This window comes from Rosa chinensis, chromosome 5 (genome assembly GCF_002994745.2).
Source record: "Rosa chinensis cultivar Old Blush chromosome 5, RchiOBHm-V2, whole genome shotgun sequence".
Classification (NCBI taxonomy): domain Eukaryota; kingdom Viridiplantae; phylum Streptophyta; class Magnoliopsida; order Rosales; family Rosaceae; genus Rosa; species Rosa chinensis.
The window spans coordinates 6,803,486-6,827,686 of NC_037092.1; the positions used below are offsets into that span (position 1 = coordinate 6,803,486).

Below are 24,201 nucleotides of genomic sequence, written 5' to 3' on the forward strand. Positions count from 1 at the left end.
TGGCTAGGAAGTGGTTTTCTATTGGTACCACAATTGCGTGATTGGCTAATGGGAGGCTAGAATATGATTTTGCCCTAGAAGATATGGAGTTTCTTTGTTTATAAGTTCGCTCATTATAGCGAGCTTATCTTTGACTTGTAATGAGTTTGCGTAGCTTAGATTAGGGTTTCCGGATTTTCTTGCCGGCTATCTTTTTGTAAGTGCAGCTAGACTCTAGCCATTGGCTGAATGCCGGCTATTGATTCTAATGATATCAATTTCTATTCAAAAAAAAAAAAAAAATGGTGGAGGCCTAAAAACATAAACAAGGAAGGAAAAATAGAAAGAAAGAAAAAAAGAAAAAAGAAAAAAGAAGAAAGTCAAGAAACATAACACAAGATCAAAGAAGAAAGTAGAGAGGCCTTTTTTTTTTTTTTTTGAGATGAGAAAGTAGAGAGGCCTTAGGAATGAAAAGAACAAAAAAAATATTAAAAGAAGATAGAAGATCACAAAAAAGGCAAAGGAAAAATTAAATAGAGCTAAGCACCCATGGGTTTTGAACCCGAGATCAATCAAGCTTGACAATTTAAGGTAGAGTTGTCAACTGAACTAAACAACAATTATGTAAGTTTTAGCATTCTTGACATATATATTTATCTAAAGCCATTATAAAATTGAATTTAGAGGCTTTCGAAAACCGGAGGCCTTATGCGGCTGCTCCATTTGAACACCCCAGGGCCACCCCTGCACTTTACTGAAGCAGCATATAGGTGGACTGCCAAAGTTTTCTTAGAAGGCAAATACAGCAATCCCAGTATGAGTAGTTTAGTTCCTTGTGTATTTCAACAACTACCCAAAATTATGTCTCCCCTTCTGTCTTATTGGTTCCTTCCAATGAGCATATGTGACAGAATATTTTTGTTTTGTTTTTTTGGTAAAGATGACAGAAAAAGTTTTGATCAAGCATCACTATGATTAAATTAACTTGGATGAAATTAAACCTGACTAGATTAGTTGAAAGATGGCTGTCCAAGCTGGATCACAGAAAGTTGTAGGCTTGCTCACTAGGACCACCGGGCTAAACCCCTCCTAATTGTGTCTAAATTTCTTAATAGAATAAATTTCTTGTAAACCCATCCAAGTGATTAGAAATTTAATTAGTATCTTAGTTGTAATGCATCCTGATTATCCGAAGTGGAGAGATTTCCCACTCTCATTTGCAGTACTTTCTACACTCGTATGGGATTGTAAAAATCATAACCCATCTGAATTGCCTTCTTAATTTCTTGTAAACCCATTCTCCCAATGATCTGAAGTGTGAACTTTCTAAGTTAATCTCTTGAAAAGTCCCTAAACACCTTATTATAATAAGCATCTAGAGAACGTCCCGAAATGATATCAAAAGTTTCTACCAAATAAATGTATCAACTAGGCACCAACTAGCAAAGAGTGCTCTATTGGCTACTCTATTTTCTTTGACATAACGGAAAGATAACTCGATTCGATTACAACGTAGCATAATTACCAAAAGCATAACTTTCCTACTATGTTGCCGCCTGAGGATACATCCGACGATATTGCTACTAGGCAGTAGTGACCATTTGAAGAAGCAAGGAACTTGTTGTCTACCTAGAGCAGATAAGACACTTTGACTGCACACACATGTATATAGCCCGACTAACCCTACATGACAAATGTATGGATATATTGCTAGCAAAAAACGCAACCTAACTAAACAACATAAAAAAGTAACAACTTGAAATATAAAAACAACTACGACATGGCCCAAGAATTTAGCTCAAACAGACTCGCCAGCCCAGATAAGGCCCAATAGCAATATTCAGACCCAGAGAAGACCAAACCAGCAACGAGACAGTACCCATTCCTCTCGGCACAAATCAACAACTTCAACCCTACCTCCCTACCTCCAAACCTACCCCCCACCGCCGGCGTCAGGCCATCACCACAACCACATTGCCGTCAGACCACCGACAAGTGACACCAACCGTCATGGCCAACATCCCACACCAACCGACAAAAGGTATAAAAACCGATTCAGGAGTCCGAGCACCTTCGTCCACCAGATCTTTCCCATCCAGCCATCCAACCCAAGTACCCAGCCCGGCGTCATTGACGCCACTCCAATCCCTCCCAATCAGACTCTGATCCTAACACACAACCACGTCGTAACTGCCTTCTTTAACTGAAAGAGAAGAAACACTACTCCTGACCCCAGCCTCCGGGCTTGAGGCCCTCCCATAACACAAGCCTCCCATTCGGCTACACATGTTGTGCTAGTGAGGCCAAGGCGGTCACCAATGTCGAGGCGCAGCCTGCCACACCGCGATTTTTAAACACACTTAAAAATCAATATATAGTCCTATAATTATATATGCGTGATGGTTCAGCCTTCAATACAAAATACCTGAAAAACTTTTCCTTTTAAACCAAGTACATACTGATGCCCTAAACCCTCAATGTCAATACAGATTCGCTCCACAGAGTCAAATATTACACAAGTTTACGAATTAAGTTGCCATAACAAAATAATAACTAAATACTTCTCAGAGCTTACTACAAGCGGAAGTCCTAACAACGGTAAAGTCACAAATTTGGCTTCCTACCGTAAAGCTGCAACTATCGAAAACTCAGCTTCAGCCACGATTACCCTGACCTAAAGAATTAACCCCTACACCATCGAATAATGCACCGACTTGCCACACAACAAACTCGATAAGCTTATGAAAGCTGGTATAAGTAACTCAAAACAAAACTCCATACAACTCACACCAAAATGAGGAAAACCTTTCAACTCGAGAAAAAGAAACACATACCATGCTTCCCAAAACAATATTCTTTTTCCAAAAGAAAACAACAAAAGTCACCCCGTGATGAAATCATATTAATTGAAACTCTGACAATTAAATATGCTTTTTCCCAAAGAACACAACAAAAGTTACCCAGTGACAAAATCATATTAATTGAAACTCGGACAATTAAATATGCTTTTTCTCAAAGAACACAACAAAAGTCACCCAGTGACAAAATCATATTAATTAAAACTTTGACAATTAAATATGACCACAAGTCTCACCTGGACATTTAAAAGAAAGAATTCATGAAACTCTCTTTTTAAAACACGTACTCATGAGCATCAAGTATCTCTCTACTACTCTCCATAATGTACAATGGCAACATATTAGAGCTTTAACTGATCGCATCCACTCACCCGGCCAAAGGTGTGAAGTCCCGATATATATGTCTGAGGTCACTCCAAGCAAACCCGAATCCTCATACCTCCCCGGTCGTTAGATCAAAACATTTAAAAGTGGTCACTCAAGACCAAATGTTACTCAACTCTCAAAATAAGATGTCACCCTGTGACCTCCGATCATCAGAACTCCCCAGTCGCCAGATCAAAACAGTAAGCAAGTCACTCTGGACCCAAAATGTTAAACCAAATCAAAAGGAGATGTCACCCCGTGACCTCCGAATCCTCAGACCCCCGGTCATCAGATTCAAAACATTAAGTAAATCACACTGGACCCAAAATGTTAAATCAACTCAAAAAGAAAAATCACAACTCGTGACTCTCAGATCTTCAGACCCCCGGTCGTCTGATCAAAACATTTCAAATCTCGTTAAAGCAACTCACAACAAACCTTGATACTTTTCAAAAAATAGAAATTCCCAATTCCCAAAATATTGTTTCCCGAAAAGTCAAGCCTCAAAACAATAGAATGAAACCCCGGCATACATATTGTTTAAATCACCCATCAACCTACACCCACACACACACACACACACACACACACACACACACACATACACGTAGTCATTCACTCAGGAATGCTACTAATATCAACTATAGTTTGCAGTCAAATAAATAACTTCCAAAACAATAAGGTAACTTCCATTCGTAAATGAACATTGTGAGATCACTCACCTTTGAATCCTGCTGCATCTTCTATGCAGAACAGAGTAGCACAACCATAAAATATCCGTCCAAGAATACTTCGTCAAGTACCCAATTACATACATTCTCAACTTTGTACACAAATCACAAGCGATTAAAGTCCGAAACCCTCGTTTTGAACGAAAATCTCCAAAAGTAACGCCAATCGAGGCGAAACCTCATCCGAGACTGCCCAAAGTCTCCAGAACACTTCTACGATCGATATATCAAAACCACAGGTCGATCGGACAATCGAATCCACATGGATCGAAAACCGAACGGTTCGAAATCATAACAACCCTAACATGCTCATACGATCTCCAAAAATTACGTATTATATATCAAAATGCTCGTATCGACGAATAGATGATAAATAACACAATAAGCTGCTCCTTACATGGCCGGAACGCCATCACAGGGCAGCCACAGGCGGTAGAACAACCACCACAACCACCACTGGCCAAAACTTAAAACTACATCAATCCAACCATCCAAAATGTCAAGAATACCAAGTAGAGCAACTTTAATACCTGAGGTTCAAGCCAACTCAGCCTAGATCGCCGTCCAAAGTCCAATATTTACTGTTCACTGTGAGTTGCAACTCTACAACGAGAATTAAGCAAAACCATCACCAGGGATCGACAAGGGAGGCTGCTGCAAACTCAAAAAGGTTGGTTTCACCTTCCGCAGTCGCCGGAGGTGAGACTTCCGGTGGGGTCCTATCAATCCTAACTTCACCGCCTTGCAGCGCCGCCATGAGTGTGAATCGTTGCAAGAGGCCACCACAGAGATGACCGGAAGGAATGGCGAAACGATCTGTGTTGGTGCCGTCGTCGGAGATCACCGGAAAAAGAAGCGTTGGCCGGGTCGGAATACCGGGTCCAAGTAGGGTCCGTCGCGTTTTAGGAGAGAGGACGGAGGCTTCTGACTTTTCGAAAATGGAAGGTTTCCAAAAATATCAGATTATGAATTTCCAAAATAGTAACTTCTATTTATAGTAATTTCTAAAAATGGCATAAACTTACGCTGACCATAACTTCTTCATACGAACTCCGATTTATGCGTGCCATATGTCCACAAACTCGTATCGACGCGCTCTACGACTTTTGTGAATGAAGTTTTAGGAGAAAACTAACGTATAAAAAGTCAACTTTTGCGCCCCCCCTTCCCCCCACTAAATGACGCTTCCTGAATAATTATTCATCCGAAAATAATTCTACTCCATCCACAAACCACTGAATTAATTCTGGAAAATCCTAGGAAAATAATAACGAATTTCTTGGGTGTTACACATCCGGACTTGAACAAAATCAAGCAATTGCGTTTTCTAGGTTTGTATCGCGTGGAGCGCGTTCTTTTGTCTTGATTGGGAAGTTTTCCAAGAAAAAAGATTTGAGAAGATTGTTCATTTGAACAAAGAAATATATAGAAATGCATTGGTCAATTAATTCGAGTAAAAGTAAATTGTGAGAAAAGTAAAAAATTAATAAAAGTTAAACATTAATTAGAAAATTCAAAAATTAAAGTAAATGCATAAAAATAAAAATAGAAAGTAATCATAATAAAATTAGTAATGAAAATAGAAAGTAATCATAATAAAATTAGTAATGACATGAATTCTGATAGTATATATACCCTAGACTGCATCACCACCTGGATCTCATCTCCCTAAGCATTGAGTCGATCGATCTATTCCAACAAAACTAAAGCTAGTCGACTAAAACTTGAAAACGAGATCAGGATGATGTGTACTCAGTGCCTCTTCCTTGCACTTCTTTCTCTCCTCCTTCCTCTGGTCGCAGCTGCCGGAGATCCATTTGAAGACCAAATTGCAGGTGGTTGGGAACCCATCAAGAATATCGGTGACCCGCATGTGCAAGATATAGCAAAGTGGGCGGTCACCGAGTACAACCAGCAATCCCACAAGGCGTTATTTTTCTTGAGGGTGGTTCAAGGCCAGGAACAAGTCGTAGCTGGAACAAATTATAAGCTTGTCATTAGTGTCAAGGATGGATCCTCGACTGTGAATTATGAGAGCTTCGTCTTTGAGAACTTACAAGAGACATCTAGAAAATTGGTCTCCTTTACTAGAAAATAATATTTGAGATATGGATAGTAGGATCACAATTTGTACTTCCGTTCTATCAGTTTTTGTTATAATAAAGAAATGAAGAAGATATCAGTAATAGATGTTGCATATTGATAGTCAAAAATGCGTGATTCTTATTAGGGTTAAATACTGATTACTACCATGTAGTTTAAGTCTAAAATCAATTCAGTCCCTGAACTTCCAATTTAATCAAAAACACCCCTGCACTATTATTGATTTATTTCTCATCTAATACGTCATTTCGTCCGTAAAATGGAGCCGTTAAACCGCTGACGTGGCATGCCAGCTCAGCTCTAATGGGCCCATATTGTTGAGAAAATTCCAAAATTAACCATAGCTCTCTTCTAACACAGAGAAGCATGAGATTTTGTAGTTTACAAGGATGAAGGATCAAACCTGAGCAACAACAGCAAATGGAGTAAAAGCAAGCAGAAGCAGAATAAACAAAATTGGGAAATTCAAGTCCAGAATCATTACACATATCCCATATTTTCTTCCAAGAATAAAAAATCCAAAAAATTGAATCGGACTGCTGAAATTGAGAAATGAAAAAGATCGGAGAGAAAGGAAATTGAGAAACCTGAAGAAAAATCGAGTGGCGATGCGAAGTGACTGGTGGGCAAGGGAAAAGTGAAGACTCTACGTGAAGTTTGTCTTCTCTCCCTATTCCATCATTTATTTATTTAATTTAGACCCAAAACATCCTAATCATTTCACGTATTTCTGAATTTTCAGACACATCAAAATAAAACACACGCATATTACAGAGAGAGGGGAAGGGATCTATAAGTCTAAGAGAGTGTCCTTGGAAGTTTGAAACTTCTGCAATGAAGTTGGCGAAGAGGCACATGGAATGGGTAGCCCAAGAGTTGCAGATTGCTTTAATATCACAGATAATAGAAATTATTCTATGCACCGACGGTGCAAATGACCCAACACTTACAAAATGATCTCAACCCTTGATATTTATAATTAGGATTAATTTCAGTTTACCCCCCTGAGGTTTGGGGGTGTCATCATTTCACCCCCTCTACTTTCAATTTTGAATTTTTACCCCCTAAACTTTTCAATTTCAATCAGTCTTGTCCAATTTTTACTGGTCCGTCCAAATTGGACGTTAAGTTTGACTTTTGAGGGCTAAAATGGTCATTTCAACATAAAAAATTTAAAAAAATTTAAATTTTTTTTTTTTTTTTTTTAGTTTTTTTTTTTTTTTTTTGTCTTCAACCTATACACCACAAATTATAATAGGTTTATAAAAACAAAAAAATATTCTAGGTGGTTGAAAGCCGCTAATTGGTCTACGATATTTGTAATATATCTCCGATAAAGTGAAGAATTTTAGAATATATCCCCAATAAAGTGAAGAAATATCTGTAAAAAATAATTTTACACTTTATCTGTAAATAAATATCTGTATATCCCCAATAAAGTGAAGAAATATCTGTGTAAAATCATTTTTGGTCTGCGATATTTGTGATATATATCCAATATTTATCTGTAAATAAATATCTGTAAAAAATGATTTTACACAGATATTTCTTCACTTTATTGGGGATATACAGATATTTACAGATCAAGTGTAAAATCATTTTTTACAGATATTTCTTCACTTTATTGGGGATATATCCTAAAATTCTTCAATTTATTGGATATATATCACAAATATCGTAGACCAAAAATGATTTTACACAGATATTCATCACAAATATCGTAGACCAAAAATGATTTTACACAGATATTTCTTCACTTTATTGGGGATATACAGATATTTATTTACAGATAAAGTGTAAAATTATTTTTTACAAATATTTCTTCACTTTATTTGGGATATATCCTAAATTCTTCACTTTATCGGAGATATGTCACAAATATCGTAGACCAGCGAGCGGCTTTCAACTACCTAGAGTATTTTTTTGTTTTTATAAACCTATTATAACTTGTGGTGTATAGGTTGGAGACAAAATAAAAAAATAAAATAAAATAAAAAATAAAAAAAATAAGAAGCAGAAAAAAAAAAAAAAACAGAAAAAAAAAAAAAATTATGTTGAAATGACAATTTTAACCCTCAAAAGTCAAACTTAACGTCCAATTTGGACGGAACAGTAAAAATTGGACACGGCTGATTGAAATTGAAAAGTTTAGGGGGTAAAAATTCAAAATTGAAAGTAGAGGGATTTCACCCCCAAACCTTAGAGGAGTAAACTGAAATTAATCCTTATAATTAATATTTTTATTAATAACCTAAGAGTGTATTTAATATAATATAACCATCAATTTATGTAGGTGCAAATGCACGTTGGTACACTGAATCTTCCCCTGATAATAATTATGAATGAAAAAGGATATTCAATTAGACTATAAGACTTGTTATTTAGGTCCAGGTCAATCTCATCTATATAGTTAAATTAGGTGCAGATACATTCGAAACAGATAGCCGTCCGCAACAATAGCCTGAGTTCTTGATCGCCCCCCTGACTCCATCATTACTTCAATATTTTACAGTTACTGGAAATTCAGAAAAGCTCTGAATTGGGTATGATAAGAACGTTTCTGGAAAGCTTTGGAATTTTGAATTTGCTTCGAGAAGAGGTACTTCCAAGCAAAATAAGATCTTTCCTATTTGGTTAGCGGAGGTTTTCATATTTGTGTTTGTTTAGGGGGAGAGGTCGCATAATTGGGATTTTGAGTGTAATTTGGGTTAGAACTAGGGGTGTGCAAAACATGGTACAAACCGGCCAAACCGGTCAAAACCAACTGATAAATATGATTTGGTTAAGGTTTTTAACTTTAAAAATTGAAAATCGGTTCAATACCGAACCAAACCATTTATGAATTGGGTTAGTTTGGTTTCTCTTGTACTTAAACCGCAGAACCCGAACCGACCGATATGTTTGAAATATAAGAGAAAAAGTTTTTTATATTTATATATACACATAATAAATCTAAATCTCCAGTTATAACTTTATTCTCAAATGATATACTATCATATTGAATTCAAGGCCCAAAGGCCTAAAACCTTAGTATATAATCACTACAATTTTTTTTATCCTTTCATATCACATCTCTGATCTCTAAATCTCTCATTCTTTGATCTTTAATACTATCATATTAAGTTAGTATTGATGGCTAAGTCGTTAAATAAGTGAATCACTTTGAATCTAATTTAGGTTTTAGTTTTGGACTATATGTTTTAGATTTTAATTATTGAATTTTAAATTTAGATAATTTAACATAATTTCAATTCTTTAGATTGAATTTTTATTATGAATGTTTTCATAAATAGCACGTTAATATTATATAGGTGAAAACCGCCTAACCTACCAAACCAAACCATCTTTAATTGGATTGGATTGGGTTGGATTAAGTTTTTTTTTTTTTTTTTTTTTATGACCGGTTTTTCAAAATGCCTAAACCGCTCACTTTGGCATAGAGACGGTTTGGAGTCAAAACTGATCCAACCCAATCTGTGTGCAGCCCTAGTTAGAACTCCTTTGGAATTTTCCTTCCAATATGGCCCCATCAGAGCTAAGTTAATGGCATGCCACGTCAGTGGTTTAACAACTCCATTTCATGGATGCATGACGAAATGACCTATTAGATTAGAAATACTAGTACATGGGTGTTTTTTATTAAATTGAAAGTCCTAGGACTAAATTGATTTTGGACCCAAACCACAGGATAGTAACTAGTATTTAGCCTTTATTATTAATTTTTTGGAATTGAATTTTTTGTCTATGATTTTCTTCTTGTTTTTGAGTTATTTTCAAGACATGAAGTTGTTCTTCATCCTGCTAGCCTCCTACCTAACTTTGTACATAGTTTTACCAAGTGTTCAATCCTACAAAGCGACAATTAACTTCTCTTTTTTTTTTTGGCAAACAACAAGAACTGATATATTAAAGGGAAACTGTTACACAAGAAGGACAACTAAGGCCCCATTTGCGATTGCTTCGCTTTAAAAAAAAAAATCAGTTTTTGTTCAAAATTTTAGATTTTATTGTGTTTGGTAAATAAATAAAAAGCAGGTTTAATTGAAAGTTATAAGTCATTGACAACAGATTTTAGAAGCAGCCTAGAGGTTGCTTTTAGAAGCTACTATGGATCAAAACACACTCTGCAGTTGTTTTATGTACTGACAGCACTTTTAAAAATATTATTTACCAAACACAAAACTATTCTAATTCACACCTGATTATTATTCTCACAACATGGTAGCAGAAGTTTTTTTTTTTAAAGTCACAGCAATCCCAAACTAGCCCTAAGCCTTCCTGAAAGAAACATAAGTAGACAACATAGGCCCAAACGAAAAAAGAAACAAACAAGCATAGTGGGCCTAAACCAGGCATGCTCACAGTCTTGGTTAGCCAACATAGTTGCGATCAACGAAGAAGAACCAGCAGCGCCGCCGCCCTATAGAATAGAGCCACCAGCAGCAACATCCAACCAGATGGAGAGATCGTTGAGGGGATCAATGGTGATTCTAAAATACCCATCTGCCAAATTTCCAAAAACCACAGAACTCAAACCATCTCCAATAAGAAGTCCTTTATCTGCCAATAAATCAACCGGATAGCCTAGTTGAAAAGAGAGATAGGTGATAATAGAAGTTGCATATTTGATAGTCAAAATTCAAAAATCACCTGATTATTCTTAATTTTTTGGAATTGAATATTTTGTCTTTGATTTTTCTTCTTGTTTATGTGATATTTTCAAGACTATGGGAAATGAGCATGGTAGTTGCAAAACTGATCCAAATCGAATACTAGACAAGTATTGTCATCAAAGAAACCTAATTGTATGAAGTTTATAATCTAGAAATTAGTTTAAAAAAAAAAAAACTAGGGATCTTAATTTTTTATTGTATGCGGGTTTGTTTTTACCGTGAAGTAAATGAATCTTTATTGAAATACGTGTCTGTGTTGACTTGTGATCTAAAAGATTAGTATTTGAATCTTTGCCACGGTAAGAAAGACTCATATTCAAGACCGTACTTAAATAGTTAATTAAGAATCTAACAATATGAGTTCAAAATTTGAGTGCAAAAATATATCATTTTCTACACTATGCAGATTAGCTCAAATCATTATTTCAGCTAATCTGGACTTAAATTTGAATCTAAAATTTAAGTATCATGCTTTTATAGCCTTGTGCATTTTATATATTATATTTGAACATGGGTTCCAGCCCAATTTTGAAATCATGATAAAAATATGGTGCAGTTATTGCCACTCTATCATTTTCTTTATTCACCCTACTTGCTCATTACACCCTACATTTTAATTTCAATTATTAAATTTACTTATTTAACCCATTTCTCTTTCCAAGAATATCCTTATATGACATATCCAATTAGAAAATAAATATTTTTAACTAAAATCTCTCATTTAATTTATACTCATAAAACAATTAAAATTTATTAAAGTTTCCTAATAAAATCATAATCTGATTTACTACCATTTTTAAAAAAATTTCTTTCAATTTCAATGTTTTTTTTTTTTTTTGGATCAGGAATTTCAATGTTCTCAATTTAATCTATGTAAAAAAATTAGTAAATTTACAACTATGATCGATGAAGAAGAGATTGATTTTTTTTCTCTTCGTGTTTTAAATTTTTACTTTCGGTGTTCACAAAGAATATTGCAAAGATTTTGATGAAGTTAAAGGTAATGGTTTTGTGAATTGAATAGCGAATTAACGATGAGGAGGCAACAAAAAGACAAAAAAATAGTAATAAATTCAAATTTGGGTTGAGGAAGATAAAGATTAATGTTATTCAATTAGAAATTAAGTAATCTTTGTATTTAATTAATTACTTATATATTTATTTTTTCTTACATTTTTAGATTTTAGAAAATTAATGTACTTATTAGTCATTTTGCAATTGGGTAATATCAGTGTTCTAAAACTCGGCCTGGGCGGCGGCTCTCTAACTCGAGTAATGGAAAATCGGAGCTGTTGGGCGGGCTGGAGTTGGGCAGCCGCCTAGGTAGTTTTAGGCGGGTCTAGGCGGATCTGGGCGGATTGGGTTTAGAAACTGCAATCTTTTTCCAGAATCACGAATTATATCTTCTCTATTCTCAATGAGATCATATTGTACTCAAGTGGATGAGATCCGCTTTCAAATTTCGAACCCAGAGAGTGAAATCGTGAGAGAGAGAGAGAGAATCATGATTTCGATCCAGCTATTGGAGAATGGAGATAGAGAGGGAGAAGCCTTCGAGGTCAACCCAGCAGCTTCTATGAGGAAGGCAGCGCAAAGGAGGCTCGAGGGCTTGTTAAGGAAGGTGGCAAGGCCCGACGAAGGGGGACGTCAAGACTGTGGTCCGGCGGAAAAACGGAGGGGAGGAGAGCAGGAGGAAGAGAGAGAACCTTGTTTTGTTTTTTTGGTCTTTCACGTTTTCTCTTTTTGACGGAGAATAGATAGTAAATGAATTGGTCTTCCACTCTGCCCTACGTTCCCCTCTTTAATTCATTGATTATGTTTGAATCATGTAGGCACTGGAAACTTGGAATAAAATATAGTTTTTATAGGGTATCTTATTATTCTTTTTTATAAGTTATAATAAGTCTTCATATATTCATTTAAAGTTTATATATACTCTTATATATATTTTTATATGATATAAAAATAAATTATAAATTAACAAATTAAAAACCTCCTAGGCGCTGTCTAGGCACCCGCCTGGGCGCTAGTCCCTTGCCCACCGCCCGACTAGCGCCTAGCGATTTTTAGAACCTTGGGTAATATAGTCTTTCAATAATTCAAATGTTTGTAGGGTGAACTAAGAAAATGGTAGGGTGGCAATAGCCTCATCCTAAAAATATCTAAAACTGTAACATATTGGTTGGAGTAGTTTTACATAATATATCAAGTTACCACGTCATAAGCCAAATTATTTAAATCTGAAAAACTTCTTTTGATATCTCATCCGCCTCGAATTACTTACGGATCGCTAGAGCTTCAACTTGAACAAGAGATCAAGAGATTAAGGGAACTTAGGCCTTCTCCAACCCATGGGGGCAAAGAGCTAAAGGGCCAAAAAAATAACCAAAATGGTGTCCAACCCATGAAGGGAAGGGCTAAAGGGCTAAATTTGAGGGGCAAATGGCAACCCAAAGGGGCAAAAATAGCCATTTGGTTAGCCTTTTAGCCCTATAAAGAAATGGATCAGAGAGCTACAATGGCCCACGTTTAGGGTCAGCTTGACCAATGCATGACGTCAGCAACGACCAGTTGTTGACGTCATGTAGCTATTGTTTTATTTTTTTTATTATTTTTTTTACATATGGTTTAAAAAAATTTACACTATAAATGCATATCAGCTCAACCTTATTTTTCACATCATCCTTCTACTACCTTATTTTTTCAATATTTATTTTATTCATGACCTATGCCACATATATGAAATCGTATAAGAAACTACAACATTGCTTGTGAAGCAACACATGGAATTTGAAAAGTACAATCAGAAAAATATTTTTTATCATAAAAATGATTTCAATTACTATAAGTAAGAATTTGATAAAAAATAAGAACACACACACAGACATATATATATATATATATATATAACACATTCAAATGTTTAAAATATATTTTAGGGCTAAAATTTAGTCTTGATGGGTTGGAGACGGTTGATGTCACATCGATGAATAGTAAAGAATTTAGGGCTAAAATTTAACCCCAAGGCTATTTTTAGCCATTTCGTTTGGAGATGGTCTTAATTCCTGGATGAATCTCACAATAAACATTGGGGAGTGAAATTTGCACTCCCCTTTTTGTAAACCACACTCCTTTGTTAGGGAAATTTCCAATTTACCCTTATCGTCTTTATCATCTCCCTTGCTTGACTTCTTCTTTCCCCCTTTTCTTCTCAACCCGTATCCCCTTTAATCAGAGAGGAAAGCAGAGCACTGTGGGTCAAAGAAACCAGAGCCAAAAGAGAAAGCTGATAAGCAGCCATGAGAGCCTTTATGGTTGTGTATTCTATATGGGTATGTGAACTCTGTAAAGGATTTTGGGGGGTTAAATGGAGGGTTTACATGATCAGGGAGAGAAATAGAGAGTGTGAAAATCATGGAGGAGGTATGGAAGAGAGAAGAAAGAGAGGAGAAGAGGCCAATGGGTCACGCACAAAAGCACAGTGGTGGTGACTGGTGAGCTGGAACCACTCTTGTGACAACCCAGAATATCTCATCAATCAAAGAAATGGTTATGGTGTCAATCAATACTAGAATCTAAAAGTCCGAGTTTTGTTGTTTTATCAAGAATGAGCTTCACTAATGAAGATTCAATGAGGACATGTTCTAAGTTATCGTTCAACCATTCCCAAACAGGGAGGAGGTGAGAAAATCAAACCCAAACGAAAATTAGTCTATTATATCATGAGGAATGCACCGGTGTAACCAACTTGGTTAAGAGCTCAAAGAATCAAAAGGATCAATTTTTTAGAAAGCAAAACCCCATAATCGCAGCTGGGCAGCAGAACTATCTTCATCGGCATATTTTACCCCCTATGTTTCTAAACTTGATGAAGACCTCGACAAGCTGAATCCCCACTATTCTTCTAGATTCTCTACACAATTGTCATTACTTGGGCGGTTTTTATGACATAACAGAGATTGCCTCCTAAAGCTGCATAAAGATTAAGCAACATCTTTCTTCCCCTTCTTCACTCTGTTAGATTATTGTGGCTTCAAGTTTTCTGCAACTGGATGTGATAACTAAACAGGAGTAGAGCATGTAGAGAACCAGATGCGAAGAAGAAGAGATTGAGAAGTAAGAGGAGTAATTGTGGAAATAAAAATATTAAAATGAAAGTGGGGGTGTGGTTTACAAAAAGAGAAGTGCAAATTTCACTCCCCCATACATTTCCTTCTTTGGTGTGGGACAATGTATTTGATCTCTAATTAATACTCGCATGTACTATGTGCCAAGAAAAAAAAGTTATGCGTAGACTTGGTTCAAAGCCGGTCATGGTTGTTGGCAGCTACATTTAGCATATAATTACTCCAACATTCTTGACACAACTTAAATGGCTGAGAGAAAATACTTTTAAGCTTAATGCTGAAATAGATATATATGTCTAGTATGAAATAGAAACAGAAGCTAAGTTGTTAAACATGAAGCTGTTTATCCTGCTAGCTTCTTTGTGCTTGACTTTGCACATAGTCTCATCAAGTCTTCAACAGTATCAAGCAATATTCAACTTCGGTGACTCCCTCAGTGACACCGGAAATCTCCTTCTCTCTGATCCCCGCGCACCCCCAGACGTCATTGGTAAGCTACCGTATGGAGAGACCTTTTTTCACCACGCAACCGGCCGGTTCTCCGATGGCCGCCTTATTGTTGACTTCATCGGTAAGTATTATCTCCTCCCTCTCCCAGAGCATATAATTTGTATGTTGTTTGACACCCTTCATGGTAAATTTTGACGTTGTTTATAGCTGAGGCATCTGGATTGCCGCATTTACCACCATATTTAGCCCTAAAGAAAGGCCAAAACTTTTACCAAGGAGTAAACTTTGCTGTTGCTGGAGCCACTGCACTTGACCCTGAATTCTTCTACCGAAGGAAAATGTCATCGATTCTGGCCACGAACTACTCCTTGAGCACTCAGCTTGGTTGGTTCAAGGAGCTCAAGCCCTCACTCTGCAACACCAAACAAGGTAATTAACAAATGCCTAACGTCATGTAAATTCATTTCTTAGTGTCAAAATTTTAAGTTTGAAATCTTCACATGCAGAATGTGAGAACTACTTCAAGAAGGCTCTGTTTCTGGTGGGGGAGATAGGTGGAAACGATTACAACTACGCCTTCTTTGTTGGTGGGAGCATTAAACAGCTCAAAGCCTCGGTGCCTCTTGTTGTGGATGCAATTACTAAGGCCACCGGTGTATGTCACATCAAACATCTATTTTACCGAAATGTTACATTTATCAAATTTATTTTTTGTGACATCAATATATACTAAATATTATTGCATTATTTGGCACACAAATTTTGGTGAGTGTAGCAATGTCAGATCAATATTATAGTAGTATCTAAACGTTTTGGGTCCGCAAGTATTAAAAGCCTTTTAATACGTGTGTGACGAATACTTCACTTCTGTGTATGAACTAGAACACTTAAAATTTTAAATACGTGACTAGCATTACATTTGTCACCCTCATTAATGTGTGATCTTGGTTGGTTCTTGTGGACCTTGTGGTATCTAGGCATTGATAGAGGAAGGAGCAGTGGAGCTAGTGGTGCCTGGAAATTTGCCAATTGGGTGCTCAGCCGTCTACTTGACTCTGTATGGAGGCCCTAACAAAGCTTATTATGAAAAACGAAATGGGTGTTTGAAGGCGTTCAATGCTTTTGCCAAGCACCATAACAAAGAGCTCAAACGTGCCCTAGGGACACTAGAAGAAAAATACCCTCATGCAAGGATCATATATGCTGACTACTATGGTGCTTCCATGCCTTTTTATCATGCCCCTCAACATTATGGTGAGACTTGCTTTCCTGGTATTTCCCTATGTGCTTGAATGCTTTAAAATTGTATATTTTCACCCATTTTGACCATTAACATATACATTCTAACTTTCTCTTCTTATTTTTTCGTGGCAAAATTCATTTCTATATAACATTCAATATCCTCTCTTTAGACACATAAAAACGACTAACGAAGTTGAAAACCCATAATAATGATAATGTATAAAATGGTTCACAAGTCTGACACTATGAAAATGAAAAAGAATTAAACTTAAACTGTATATGCTAAACATTTAGCTTACCCAGTTGCATACAATAGAAGTCTGTCAAAGTTTCAAAAACTCCTAAATTTTTAACATGTAATATATCTGATAATCTATATTGAATTCGTATACATTGATTAGGGTTCACAAGTGGAAGTCTAGCAGCTTGTTGCGGAGGAGGAGGACCATACAATTTCAACAATTCGGCAAGGTGTGGACATATTGGTTCTAAGGCTTGCAAAGATCCATCGTCATATGCAAATTGGGATGGACTTCACTTAACAGAAGCAGCTTATAGCCACATTGCCAAGGGTATGATCCATGGAAATTTCACGGCACCCATCTAGCTAGCTTCTAGTTCTGGTAGTTTGCCAATTAATTCCCAGTAAAGAGAAAGCAAGTTGATTGTATAAATAAAAAGAGGGTGCAAATACTGAGTTCAACTTCATGGCTTTAGTATTCACAAGCTAGCTGCCTACTTATGGAGGTAATTTTCTAATAATTTGGGAGCACCATTGCAATATGTAGATTCAAACAAACGACGGTGTTTCAAATGTCGTTGGAAATAGCAAAGTAAAAGGAAAAAGAAATGGAGATGCGGGGTATCGATCCCCGTACCTCTCGCATGCTAAGCGAGCGCTCTACCATCTGAGCTACATCCCCATCGATGAAAAGTCTTTCAACTAGGAGAGTCTTATTGGGTTTCAATTTCAGTACAAATTTTCAGACCAAAAAAAAAAAAAACCAATAGAAATATATTCCAACACATTTTATGATTCTAGTCATATATTAAGGTCAAGAATCAAAATCCTCCTCATGATCCATGAGCTGCCAAGAACCATCATCCATTTGAACCATCCCCTTGTCCTTCTCACAACGCCAAGAAACCGGCACAAGATACTCCTCCTTGAGAGCATCATTGCTTTTGTTAATCAATGCTATGTCACGCTTCACTTCCAACTTGAACCCTCCTTTACTCCCTTGAGTTCCTGCAACTCCATGCAAATGCCCCTCCATGTTATGCCAACTCGCCACGCTTCCAGGGCTCTTCAAGTAGCTCGACTTTCTAGTGTCGATTCCCAGCTCTTCTCCCACCTCGGAATAGCCTACTAGAAACGGATAGTTGGGGACAATATCGAGTGCATTGCGAACTCGCAGGACTCGGAGGTTTTTGTAGCTAGAGAAGACTTTCTTGAAGTTTGAGTCTCCGACTCGAGGGCAAGCAAAGACAAAGGCTGTTACTGGACATGATGAGAGTTTGTTTGTTGTCTGGTCTTTCGGTTTGTTGATACCGTTGGCAACTATGTCAATTGCACTTAGTGTGGCAATTGCTGCTCCTAAACTGTGCCCTGTTACGGTTATGCTGATTTCTTCATCCTTGTATTGCTCTACTAGTCTGCTCACCTCAGCAAGAACCTGTCATACCAAAATTGACGGGGTGGATGAGTTTATGTTAGTGATTAATTCATGAGTATACTCAAAGTATGAACTTACAGATCGAGTTAAATTAGACAAGTGATAAGTAAAACCTGAATTCTGGCACTGGTTTTGTTGAAAGGCGAACGCGAATCTTCGGAAGTATAGATGGAGTGCCAACCTTGGTGCACCTTAGCATCAGCCTCCTCACCTAGTATTGTTGAAGCAGAAACCATATTGAACTGCAAATCATTAACCCACTCCAAGGACTGAACAGTACCTCTCCAAGCAATCACAATGTCCCTCCTGCCCAACACAGCCTTCCCCTCATCTGTGGCCACAGCAACATACCCCATCCAATTTGATTCTTTGCTCCAAGCCTCCCTTGACAAAGACTTAACGATAAACGCTTCCGGGACTTGAATTTGTGAAGTTGCATACACAAACTTGGTCACTTTGTACCTAAATGCATTGCCCTTCTCTAAACAAACTTTCGAGAAGAAGGTCTTCCTGGCATACCTGCTGCTTCCTGCAAACTTTGATGCCCTCTCTGTGTTGAAAGCATCATATGTAGATTGAGCCATTTCGCCATAGTGAATTATGTACTTTCGAAGATCAATGTCGAGAGGATCCAACATGCCTTCCCAGTTGTCTTCGCCGCTTAGTTTCTTCCATCTTTTCACAATGCTGTGCTTGCCAGTAATGCTATCCATCTTTTTCTCGTGACGAAACATTCTTGTTTGGATGATGAGTCTAACCACCTTCTTTATATACACTCCTCGAAAAAACTTGGAATGCATTTTGAAGAAGATTATTTGATATTATTTGCATCATCACCTTGACCTTTGTAGCTTACTTCCATTCTGTGAAACCATGACTAGAAGAACTTTCTGATCCCATACAATCCACATGTGTAATCTTTGATCCATTTGGCTCCAGATTTCTAAATCTCAAAGACAAAAGCGTGTGAAAGTTTGGAGTGCAATTCTGTAATTCTGTTGCTGCAAGCAATGTGATTGCATCTCCTAAATGAAACCCTATCTCTCTAATGAAGTCTGGTTCGATTCCACGTACCACACTTGGCTTAGAAGGGACAAAGTTTCAGCTTCCAAAGCAATTCTCTAGCTTTAGTTTTTGGCAAATTGTGCTTGGACTTGGAGAATTGGCTTTTCTATTCTTATATTGACACCATGAAAGAGATCACCGTTTTTTTGTTGCAGAAAGGAAGAGATGATCCCCTTTTTTGGTTGCAAAAAGAGAGAGGTCATGGCTTTGCTTTCACTAAAAGGCAACATCTATATTGGGTGAATATTATGGGATGTTGGCAAGTTGAAGAAGGCAAGTCTCGAACATATGAGACAATATTGGTGAGGACACCAGATATGATATAAAAAATCAATAAATTTGTGTGTATATCACATAAATTTCACTGTTATGGTCTTCTTCTTTTATCAATTTTACATTAAATTAAAATGTTTGAGTTGTGTCATTAAGGCTATTGAGCTAGCTTGGGTAAGGGACTGGAAACATGTATGGCTAGAAGTTGACTCTTCCCTAGTTCTAAACTTTCTGCAGTCCCCAGATTTAGTGCCTTGGCAGCTTCGTATTGAGTGGGGTAATTGTTTATATCGTATTTCTCAAATGCAATTCCGATCTTCACATATCTTTCGAGAAGGGAATCGCGTTGCAGATGCATTAGCGAATTACGGTGCGACTTCTAGTGATCTGACTTGGTGGGATCTAGCTCCTCCTTTCATTGACCGACATTGTCAGAGTGACAGTTTGGGAATGCCGAATTTCCGTTTTTGTTAGTTGTTTTTTCCTATAGCTGTTTTCTGTTTGGTATGGGAGGTTTTGGTTTTGGTCCCCCTCCCTTTGTGTATTTTTTCTTTCTTCTTTAATAAATTCTCAAAGGTTAAGAGAGGCAAGGTGCCTCTCTTAACCTTTGACTTCAGCCAAAAAAAAAAAAAAATGTTTGAGTTGTGTGTCTCTATACTGGTCATGAATATGGAAAATGGAAGTCTCATATTGGAATGAAGATACAACGCCATGAAGAATACAAATGGGTGAATCAATACCAAGACATTTGTAACTCTATGTTTGGTTATGATGGAGTTTTGATTTAAATGCTATTGTTTATCAGAAGAAACTCCATTGTTAACTTGCATAGTACAAATTGGAAGTATGAAACCATCAAAGCGTCTAGATTTGCACTTTTATAGCATAATCACTATAGTTCTTTGGACTATATTCATGATGGGCTTTTCATCATCACATATGAACTGTATTCATGATGGGCTTTCAGATTTCAATAGCACCTATCCACTAAATCCACTAAATTGGTCTAGAGTTTTGGGGTTTTGGTCCGACATACGAGTACCTCAAGATTCTTTGAAAACCGATATTATTCTCTTCTGCCGTTCTGCGTTGTAAACTCTGAGTGAGAGACAGAGAGAGATATGGGAGAAATGGTCAAGTCTCACCAGTCCGTGACAAGTGTGACTCTCTGGTACTTACCAGCTGGCCTTCTGGTTCACGGGAGTTGTTGAATTGGGTCACCGCCGCTTAAGAATAGGTCGAGGGACAAATCGCCACGGTGCCCTACCCCTTCAGTTATGTTGTTCAGTAGTATATTCACCTCCCTCTTTCACAGATGCGCAATCTCAATCCAGCAGAAAAAAAGCTTAAGCTATATATTAGGGTTTCGGTTCATTAATTCAGCTCATTCTGATTGGTTCATTACTAGTTGTCTAATATGGTATTAAAACTCGTGGTTCGAAATCTGCTATCATCTAACACCTCATCCGCAACATCCCACTTTTATTATTGCACGTTAGATTATACCTATGTGTTTAATAATTTTTTTTGGGTAAGTATATAGAGATAAATGTTACTTGATATACATTATTGAGTTGTATTCTACCATATACCTCTTAGATCTTTATCCATAGTAAAGTTAATATTGTCTATGTCTTAATTTCCAGATCTTGAGTGAGTTTTCTATTTGTTCACATGAATTATCATTGATGATTTGGATATATACATGAATGTGATGGATCATGTGTTGTGATTATTGGTAGTTCTGTCACTGCTTTTCTTTTTGTGCATATGCTAGCTAAGCAATATAACTAATTAGTAGCATTATTGGGTACTTCATGCAAGTGGTGATGAATGCCTTAATTGGTTTGAACTAATTGCACTCGCAAAATATGATGGTGGCCTAGGTAGCTATATATGAGTCTAGCTATATTCACTTGGACTTGGTGGTGGTCATTGGCCAACTCAAGCTTAGTGCATTCAATTTGGAGCTATAAGTCGATATTGGCACTCATATTTGTCTTCTTTATCAAATGCTATGACCTATCACTACCACTAAATAGAGTTTGCGACTACATATTATTATGTAAGACAATATATACCTAATGTCACATGGTATTCAATATGTATCCGTATTAGCTACAAATGAACTACGTTAGAATAGGACATGTAACGTTACATGAGATCCGAATCCTAACTTTATGCAAAGTCTTCTAAATTTTGAAATTTTTCCGGCCGAGTTAAAATAAGGCTTTAAAAAGATTTAATATTACGTTAGATCGATGTACATGCATGCATTAACTCATGCTTCGTTGGCCTCAGCGATGTGCTAGGAGTGGTGCTAGCTGCATAAATGATCGAAATCACTATCCGATGATTAATATTTGTGAGGATAGGCTAAATCTTGGAGGACCACTTTGGGAAGCTAGCTAGGTTAGTTTACGCACATTACATTTATAGCTAGGGCTTGTTACATTGCTTTCATGCTGCATGCTTTCATATAACCCGCTCTCCGTTCTTCACATTATTATCATGAATTTATTTATCATTTATAAATTAAGTGCAACACACTCCCGGGTAGATTGGTTTAATGCCTAACTAAGATTTTCTATGTAATGAAAAAAGATACTTATGTTAGCAAAGTCCGATCCTAATGTGATCTTATACGTGAAGGGTTTTCAAATTATTGCAAACCTTATATCCATTTAGAGTAAACCCAAGATTCATCTAATCACATTTGTTTATGTGTTAAAGCCATGCAGAAGAGACCGTACAAAACATAGATTCTTATGATCGAGATTATGCGAGAATGCACCTTTCAATTTTATTAATTTTGACTCTATAAAAAATATATATAAATTTACCATTGGACATGCACGTATGTTTACTTCACACGGCCGACTCATGTTGGCTTTAGAAAACTAGCGGTGGCACCCAAGGCACCCAACTGACCCAAAAATGCATGTGAGAATTAAAATGCACTTTTAAATAAGATCTCTATGCATTTAGTTTTTATCCAGATATTGTCATTTATTTAAGCTCGATCAATACTAATTAATCTGCAGTACGTTTAAATGCTCCTTACAATGTCGATGTATTTAGTAACTTAATTCCAATATATACCGACCATAACATAGAACCTTTCTCCCACTTGACTGTAATACTTTGATTAGAAACTGTTAATCAGTTTTTCTAGGATTATGAACGCTAACTGTCCATAGAATGCATAAAAAGAGTAACAAGGCCCGAGAATAAAAACATGATGCAGATTTTACAATGCTTCTCAAATGCGTCTCGTAGTCTTAGTTTTACTTCTCCCTCTATAATTTTATTCGCTTTTAATCCAGATCTGGATAGTATTATTGTCCGAACAATAGATAGAAGAACTAGCCTGTGTGAGAGGGAGAGGTGAGGTCAGTGACACTCACATGCACATGCACCAAATTGCCAGAAGAAAAGGGCAAGCGAAAAAAGCCAAGCAAGGAGATTGAGAGAGTAGATAGGAGCCCTTATATATTCTCTCATGTCATCCTCATAGCAGCTGTATGATTTATATTACAGGTCCTTTTACATGACCACTTTCCAACAAAAGCTACAGCTCTGCAAATCAAGATTCTGGGTCTCTCATATTTCTCTTTCCCACCAGAAGAACTCTCTATTCTTCTTCAAGTGAAACTGAAATGGAAAGTGAAGGTGAAAGTTTTACTACTAATGTAATGTTTGGCAAATACTCTACCTTGTAGTAACTCTTTATCAGGCTCTTCTCTGACCAACACCAAATTGAACTTTAAGTCACTGTTTTTGGTGCGCAGCTCAAGTCGCTCTTTTCATGGTTCACCTAAGAAAATAATGGAGTAGGGATAAAGATATAGAACTAACAGAAGGATGTTTCCATTTCATGTGCAAGAATAATAAAACAAGAAAGGACCGATACCATTTCCCCTCTTTGCAACAAAAAGACGCAAACTTACCATCCCATACAATTCATCTTCTCTTTGACATCGATCTACTAGCTTGAGTAAATAATATTGCTGCCTGGACATTAAGAAAAAGTTAGCTTGAGGCTGAAAATATTTGACCATACCATACAATTCATGTGGAAAACAGAAGATCTACTGGCTTGAGTAATTGTTTGGATATTAAGAAAAAGTGTTACATTGAAAATATTTGACAATTTGCACGGACACCTAATCTTTTCATTTTATCTTTACTCATTCTCGTTTGGTAAAATTGTTTCACGCTTCCTTTCTCACACAATTAATCCTCTATTCAAGTTGTATTTTACTTGATTAATTAAGTTAATGATTTTTTTGAAAAGTAACTTTTAATGCTCCTAATATTGTCGTGTAAATTTTCAATTAATCATCAACAACGCTCTTGGAGTAAATTTTCTTGAGTTGATCCAAAAATATTACTCAAAGTGATCCATACACCAACACCATCGTCTATTCTTACATAATTTAGTCTGCAATATGATGCTTAAAAATGATAGAAGTCATACAATCATATATCTTCAGAAATAATTCAATTATATGTCGATAAAGTGTATTTGTAAAAAAACTTATCGTATCAAAATCACCAACTACATTTTGATGTCTATTCTACCAGCCATGATCCCCTGGTCAGTAACTGACCATGGATCATTTGGTCAGTCATCGTCTGATTGAAATCGGACGGCT

General features: G+C 36.7%; 3 protein-coding genes and 1 non-coding gene across 5 annotated transcripts; 2 read left to right on the forward strand and 2 right to left on the reverse strand.

Moving 5' to 3' along the window:
- Positions 1–5,678: 5,678 nt before the first annotated feature.
- LOC112203015 (cysteine proteinase inhibitor 1) lies at positions 5,679–6,032 on the forward strand. Its single transcript, XM_024344045.1, has one exon. The coding sequence runs from the start codon at positions 5,679–5,681 to the stop codon at positions 6,030–6,032; it is 354 nt and encodes a 117-aa protein (XP_024199813.1).
- A 9,041-nt stretch (positions 6,033–15,073) lies between these two features.
- LOC112166640 (GDSL esterase/lipase At5g45910) lies at positions 15,074–17,288 on the forward strand. Its single transcript, XM_024303514.2, has 5 exons — positions 15,074–15,408; positions 15,495–15,716; positions 15,794–15,942; positions 16,265–16,541; positions 16,931–17,288. Exons 1-5 carry the CDS (start codon positions 15,171–15,173, stop codon positions 17,134–17,136), a joined length of 1,092 nt encoding a protein of 363 aa, XP_024159282.1. The 5' UTR covers positions 15,074–15,170; the 3' UTR covers positions 17,137–17,288.
- Positions 17,289–17,379: 91 nt separating this feature from the next.
- TRNAA-AGC lies at positions 17,380–17,452 on the reverse strand. The gene has a single exon. It is a non-coding gene; the product is annotated as a tRNA-Ala (tRNA).
- A 12-nt stretch (positions 17,453–17,464) lies between these two features.
- On the reverse strand, positions 17,465–19,125 carry LOC112166579 (phospholipase A1-IIgamma). Of its 2 annotated transcripts, XM_024303456.2 has the most exons (3): positions 18,846–19,125; positions 18,319–18,755; positions 17,465–18,205 (listed from the first exon to the last, which is right to left on the reverse strand). In XM_024303456.2, exons 1-3 carry the CDS (start codon positions 19,003–19,005, stop codon positions 17,585–17,587), a joined length of 1,218 nt encoding a protein of 405 aa, XP_024159224.1. In that variant the 5' UTR covers positions 19,006–19,125; the 3' UTR covers positions 17,465–17,584. The 2 variants fall into 2 exon arrangements, with proteins under 2 accessions (XP_024159224.1, XP_024159223.1); XM_024303455.2 differs by having other exon boundaries at positions 18,319–19,125.
- Positions 19,126–24,201: the final 5,076 nt, after the last annotated feature.